The sequence below is a fragment of the Coffea arabica genome, chromosome 8e, assembly GCF_036785885.1.
Source record: "Coffea arabica cultivar ET-39 chromosome 8e, Coffea Arabica ET-39 HiFi, whole genome shotgun sequence".
Classification (NCBI taxonomy): Eukaryota; Viridiplantae; Streptophyta; class Magnoliopsida; order Gentianales; family Rubiaceae; genus Coffea; species Coffea arabica.
In genome coordinates, this window is record NC_092324.1 from 4,272,751 (window position 1) to 4,279,902 (window position 7,152).

At 40.3% G+C, this 7,152-nt stretch overlaps 1 protein-coding gene across 1 annotated transcript; it reads right to left on the bottom strand.

Moving 5' to 3' along the window:
• Nucleotides 1–1,403: 1,403 nt before the first annotated feature.
• On the bottom strand, nucleotides 1,404–2,937 carry LOC113703853 (uncharacterized). The gene is made up of 2 exons (XM_027225336.2): nucleotides 2,527–2,937; nucleotides 1,404–2,429 (listed from the first exon to the last, which is right to left on the bottom strand). Exons 1-2 carry the CDS (start codon nucleotides 2,935–2,937, stop codon nucleotides 1,404–1,406), a joined length of 1,437 nt encoding a protein of 478 aa, XP_027081137.2.
• Between the last annotated feature and the right edge of the window lie 4,215 nt (nucleotides 2,938–7,152).

Sequence of the window (7,152 nt, forward strand, 5' to 3'; positions counted from 1 at the left end):
CGAGAAACCAACAATCCAGATTTCCCATTGTGCAGGTGTGAGAAAATGTCGAGAGTTATAACTTCGTGGACCTCAAGAAATCCTGGACGGAGATTTGCGGTGTGCGCGGATGGTGGTTGCAGATTTTGGCAGTGGATTGACAAGGAGATGTGTAGCCGGTCAACGGAGATCATACCTGGACTTCTGAAAAGAATTAATGTAGTTGAACAACAAAGAGATGCGTATGAAAAAGAAATAAGAAGACAAGAAAGGAAAGTCGCAAAGTTGAAGGTCAAAGTGAAAGAACTAGAAAAAGAAATCCGTAGCAAAAAGTGGGTGAACAAGTGTCTGGTAAGATTGTTTTTGTTAACATGGATGCTTACAACTATAATCTTAGTTAGTTGGGGCAAAAAAAATGGAAATCTCACAGTTTTTAGGCAAATAGAAGGAGCAGTATGAAGATGAATGAAGTGGGTGCGCGTTATTGTTTCTGGACTCTGTAATGACTGTATCGGTAGATGTGCAATAAAATCTAAGTTTTGATTTGTTGAATGAAAAATCAGGCATGCTTTGCTGGGAAAAATCAGACTATATTTGCAAGGCTTTGTTGTTTCACTTGTTTGTTGAAATACTTTGTAATGTTGTTTCACTTGTAAAAGAACTGCCCTGCTTGAAAGGAATGACAAAGTGAAGATCAATTGAGTCCCAGTGGCCCTCAATGTGAAGACGCAGCACAATTCCATTAACTAGACAAAGACATGAACATTTGCAAAAGTGGAGTAAGCAAATATAAAGACCATCATATTATACTGACCCTACATAACCAATGCTGATGTCAATGGTCTACAAAAATATAGCCAGAATACAAAACGTAATCAGCACTAACAAAAGTTGATTGGAATTCATCCACTAACATCCAACGAGATTCAAGATTGTAAGACAAAAAACAGTTGGCAAAAAATGTGCATTAGAGGTCCCTCTTCAATCAGTTCTTGACTGTTGCTCCTCTTTAATTAGCTCTTCCCCGTCCCTTATCTTTTGTGGCTTGTCCTCCTCTCCCTCTACCTCTTCCACTCCACTTTCCTCTCCAAGAACCAATTGTGTACGGTGGCTCCTTACCCAAATATGCATAGTTAGCATTTATGGTTCCTTTTTCTGCATCAGTGAGTGGTTTTCGAGTTAAAGTTTTCCTGCTACGGGTTGGTAGACAAGTCTTTTCACTCAGGCCTGGGGTAGATGTTTGTTGCTGTTGTTGTGGTTGGTGGTGCCCAGGTTCATGATCATGGACTTCATGTGGTTGTTGCTGGCCTGGTTGCTGTTGTGGCTGCTCATGCGCAACTTCATCAACCTGCTGTTGCTGTGGTATTTCTGACTGCATAACCTCCAAAGTTTCATGAACCATGTTAGCTGCTAAACAGGAAAAATTAAAAGTGAACGTTGTTGGTTGTACTTACTGTTTGTCTCCTCCTTCTTGCATTTGGTTGCTGCGTCACAGGTTCAGTTGAAGTGTCTTGCTGCCCTTGTTCATTGGTTGGCTGCTTGCATGTTGCTACATTATGACCAGCCTCCCCACATTTTCGACAATGAATAATGACTCTTCTTCTTAGTCTTCTACCGTGATTCTTGCCTTCAGTTGTGTCCCTTCTCCTAGCCTTTCTAGGCCTTCCAGGTTGAGTTACTGATACCGGGGGCTCCAATTCAGGCATTGTTGATGGGGGCCAATGATCCTCACCGCTAATTAGTTGTAACACATTCTCATAAAGTTTCAAGAATAGCCCCCTACTATAACAAACATTCAAGTACTGCCGTGGGTCTTCATTCCTCAAAAGAATGGCAGCAATGGCGTGACAACATGGAATGCCACTACCCTCCCATAACTTGCAACTACAGTTCTTTTTCTCCATATCTACAGCAAATTGGGCCCCTCTTGGTCCTTTCACCTGGTAGCCATGCATTGTATTCCAAATAGGCATCCACTGACTTGCAATTTTTACTCTATTTTCAATAATTTCGTTGATTAGAGGTCCAGTTGGGCTATCATATCTTTCCATTGCTGATTTTCTCTTCCGGATCCTATCCATAAGGTACTCCCTGATCATTTCCAGCATTGTTATAATTGGCTGGTCTCTAGCCTCAAGAATATGTGCATTAAAAGACTCACACAAGTTGTTGACCAGCATGTCACTCTTTGTGTGAGTCGGAAAGAAGGCCTTGCACCAATGCCGAGGAGCTGGAGCATTTTTCACCCACTGATATGCCTCGTTATCAAAATCTTTGAGTTCTGCCATTGCTTTATTGTAGAGTTCCTCTGTTGTGCTGTTGGCAATACTCCACAGCTTATCCTTAAGAGGCAGACCTGGATATTTCTTCTTGAAGTTTCGATACATGTGTTGGACACAATACCTATGCTCACAATTTGGAAGAACTTCAGCTAATGCTCTATCCAACCCCTGTAAAGGAAGAAACAAAATATCAAGGAAGGTACTATGTATATACATACACATACATACACATGTTCACATTATTGCAAAGTGTACATGTGTATACCTTTTGTTGGTCAGAAATAAAGGTATAATGAAATTGATTTTCAATTTCCAAATCATCATTGAGGTATTTCAAGAACCACGCCCACTGCTCCGTAGCTTCTCTCTCTACAACTGCCCAGGCAATGGGCCACCACCCATTATTAGGGTCAGCTGCAATGGCAGTCAATAACTGCCCTCTATAAGTCCCCTTCAAATGGCACTCATCCAATGCTATCAATGGCCTCAAATCATCTTTAAATCCCTTTTTCAATGGCTCTAAACAGCAGTAGAGTCTCATAAATTTTGGGTTGCCCCCAGGCCCTCTAAATGGAGTAAACATCACCTCCATTGTGCTGCCCTCATGTGTCTTTTTTATCTCAACACAATATTCCCAAATTCTCTTATACTGTTGTTCAGCTGATCCCTTTATCATTTCAAGTGACAGTTTCCTTGCTTTGGCTGCTATTCATTTGGAAATTTGAGCTTGGTACTCCTCATTCACAGTTTGCCGGATCTCCCTAACTGGGATTTGAGAGTTCGACTTAATCCTCTCCATGTACCTGTCAGACAACCACTTAGACTTCAAGTTTTTATTTTTTCAGGCGTGATTGCAATTTTCATGCTTGTCATTCATGCTTTTAACTACCAAATCAGTACTCCCAAGTGCTTTTTCAATTGAGGCAAACACGAACCATTGGCATGGGGCCTTGCACTTGGCTCTCACCCTTTTACTCTCATTCCTCTTGGTGTATACTGGCCTCCTTCTTGAACAGCTGCCTCAAACTGAGCTCTTGAACCAAATTTCATACCCAACTCAAATCTGGTATCAATTTTGAACTTCTCCATACAAAAATCTTTGTACCTTCTTTGGAATTGGTCACCATCTTCTTCTTCTTCTGATGAGCCACCATCACTGCTAAGGTGGTCTGGGATTACATCTTCAGCCAATGTATCAGCAGCTTCTGGTTCATTTTGAGCTTGTTGCTGCTGTGCTTGTACATTTTTCCTTCTCCTAACCTGTTTTTTTTCTGTTGTGGCTGCTGTGCATCATGCTGTTGTGAAGAGAATGTGCCTGTTGCTTCATTATTTTGCTGTGAATCAGGCTGCACCTCATGTGTTAGTGGCTCATCAAACTGCTGCTCTGAAGTTCCACCCCCTGTTGTCTCTGGTATCAAACCATCCAATAGTGCCTCATCGCCACAGTAGTCACCACTGCTAAATCTGTCAGAGTCATGCTCTGATTCTGATTCTTCAACATCTTCTATGACTCCTTCCTCAAAAGGTTGTTCACTGCTATTATGGTCAACAGGATGCTGGATAGTAGAAGTTTCGAATGTGTCTTCTTGCTGGTCTGTTGAAGCAGAGACAGTACCTCTTTCTGGATCTAGTTCACTAGCTTGCTCATGCTGGATAGTAGAAGCAGAGGCAGCACCTCGTTCGAATATGCCTTGATGCTGGTCTGTTGAAGCAGAGGTAGTAGCTCTCCCTTCTAGATCTAGTGCACGAGCAAGCTGCTGGATGCTCTGTCCATGTCCAGCACTATGAGGTTGCTCTGATGACCCAATTTGTTTCTGCTGTAAACCTAAGTTCTGTAACACATCTCGATTATCTTTTGTACCAGTATGTTCCTCAAATAACAGACCCATTCTAAAACCTTTTCCAGAAAATGGTTCCCCTATTATTCTTCCCTGCTCATCCAACTCCTCAATCACAACACCACAACGTTTATTTTCTACTGGTTTAACAATCAAAGGAGACCTAAATTTTTCAATTTCTTCAGGTGTCAGGTGGTTACAAAATACCTCCATCACCTTAAACTTGTAAGCCCATTCTGAAAATTTGTTAACATCCTCATCAGTGCATAACTCTCTTAAACCATTGGATAGATCTTTATTTGGTTCAAGATAGTAATACAGTATAGCAGCTCTACGATGTCCTAATTTTTCCACCATCTTATTCAGTTCAAGAATGGACATTTTCTCGGCGCTGCAAAGATCTATATCATCTACATCTCCATCAACATACCCCACATATTGTCCCCAATTAATTCTCCCCCCATGATGCAAACGTATAGTAAACCATTCAGAATCAGCCTCTGCAACAATTTTAGCCTCAGGTCAATATAATATTTAAAAAAACAATGTAAAAGATACCAACATTTCAGTGGCCCCTTTTTGTCGGACATGGTTAATGGGTAAAATAAAAAAATAATGTAGGACCACTGAAGCGAATATTAATTTCTACAGTAAAAGATACCAACATATAGGACCACCAATCTTCCCGACAAACTGAAAAATTTGACTAATACCATCTTTTTAAACGTTATTGACACGCTTTGTTCCTCTATTATATACAAACCATCACTGCTCAGAAGAAAATGGAACAAAATTAAGGTCAGACCACTTACCGTAAACAAGAAATGGATCAAAGTACACGTCTGGCTTCCTTATTTTCCACTCCATTTCGCTTCAATGTCTACTTCCACGGTGCTGGTATTAGTGCTCGTAGTCGGAAAGTTGCAGCAAGGACCGTTAATGGCAGGCAAAGGGAGATGTAGACACCAAATTTTTGGTGTAATTTCATTTTTAGTTTTTTATTTGTCATGTTCGTTTTTTAGTTTTAGTTTCTAGTTTTATTTTTATTTTTAAGTTTTTATCTAGAATTTCTTGGGAAAAAAAGGAAAAAGGAAAAAGCATTCAAAAAATATGATTTAGTCATTTGTAATTTAAATTCAATACTTTCTTGAAAAAAAAAAGGAAAAAAGTGAAAAATGATGAAAAATGAAAAAATAAAAGGAAAAGATTGAAAATGGCAATTTTGTTGTTTTAGTTTGTTTATTTTGATGTAAAATTGTTGTTTTTTTTATTACTTAGTTTTTATTACCATTTTTGTTTAATTAGTTATAAAAAAAAAAAAAAAAGGGATACGCGAGTGCAAGCTGCGTTTTTTCGCAGCTTGCAAAGGAGCAGTTCGGTGAGCCCCTTGGGCTGCAATTTTTGAAGAGATTGCTGAGGGTTTTAGGGTTGAGAGCTGCATATAAAAAGAAAGCAGCAGGACAGCCGCAAAAGGGGGATGGGCATTTGAGCGAAGGTTGAGCAAAAGAAACCCACGGGGGAAACAAGAGGGAAGGACGAAGGGAAAAACTGAGAGCAGGGGTTTTGGAGGGGATAGAAAGAATCAAGAGGGCATCGAGCAAAGGCCGAGGGAAAAGGGCGGCTGGAAAGGGTCTGTTTGAGAGAGCAAAAGAGAGAACGAAGGTAAGCTTGGAGGAGGAGAGTAACGGCTGCAGAAAATTTGGGAAAAGAGAAGAGAGTTGTCGGCTGGCCTTTTTGAAAAAAAACCTGCGGAGATTGAGAGTGGGACTAGAAGGATTGAGAGTCAAAGGGGGAGGGCTGAGTGAAAAGCTGAGATTGGAGGAAGACTTGGGCTGGAGGAAACTGCAAAGGAGTTCTCGGCTGTGTGAGTGAAGGAACCAGAGGAGGAAGAACGTGGGCAACCGGGAAGATTAAGCTTTTTGGGCTGAGCAAGGACACTTTGTTCATCATCCAAGATTCTGTTTTTTCCTTTTGAAAAGGATAAAGGTAATGCCTTTCACTTGTCTTCTGCCCATAGATTATAAAATCATGTCTGAAATGTTGAAGCTTTGCTGCGATGCTGGTTTTGTTTTGCCGTGAGTTTTGCTTTTCTTTTTCTGCACTTCTGGGATTGGCAGCACGGTCAGGTTTACTGGATTTGGGGTGAAGTTATGAGAGTTATGTGATTGGGGATGGGCCGTTGTGCAGCTTGACTGGGTTTTCTTTTCCTTCTTCGCATGAGTAGATTTGGTTTGGATTGAAATATTTGCAGAAACTGATTAAAGCTTGTGTCTTTTGCTGTTTTCTTTTGCTGCATTTTCTTTGTTGTTTTCGATTGGAATGGTCAGTAGATAGATTCATGTTTAAAGATGTGTGCGAGTGGATTTGTAGATGATGAATGCCGTGCAATACTCTTGGCAATCCATTCATTCAATTTGTAAAAAATTTCTGCCGCAAGGCAAGGGCTGCACGCCTACTTGCTGTTTTTCTCTACTACCAGCAATAGCAAACTAAATTTTTTTTTAGTCATCTTTTGCTAGCTTAATCTGTTTGAATGGGAAGGAAATGAAAGGCTTGGTTTCAGTTTGTACGTTGTGAAGGCTGCAATACTTGAGCTGGAAAATGGATTTCAGATTGCTAGCTATTCTACACGATTGTCTGTCAGAATTTCGGTAGTCCATTAGCCCTTTGATTGTTCTTGTTGGTTTGGAGTTAGAGTTCAGTAGCCTGTTGTGAGTTAAAGTGAGGATGTTGGGTTGGAAATATTTAATCAAAGCCTTGTCTATGAACCAAAATCTGGTCTGCACTATGAAAAGAAAAATCTGGTTACCGAAGCCATTTCTGCATTTATTTTTCAGAACTTTGGGACGATACATTTCTATGTTTTATGGTCATTTGGGTTGTGATCATTGTGTGGTCCATTACTTGGTTTGAAGTTGTGGCTTTGGGTTGAAAAATTTCTATCCAAGGTTGTGTATTTGAATTGAAAAATCTGTTTTGGGTTGAAGGCAAAGTGCAGCAGTTTTTCTTTGAAGTTTAATAGAAATAGGTGCAGAAGCTTTTTGTCTACGTAG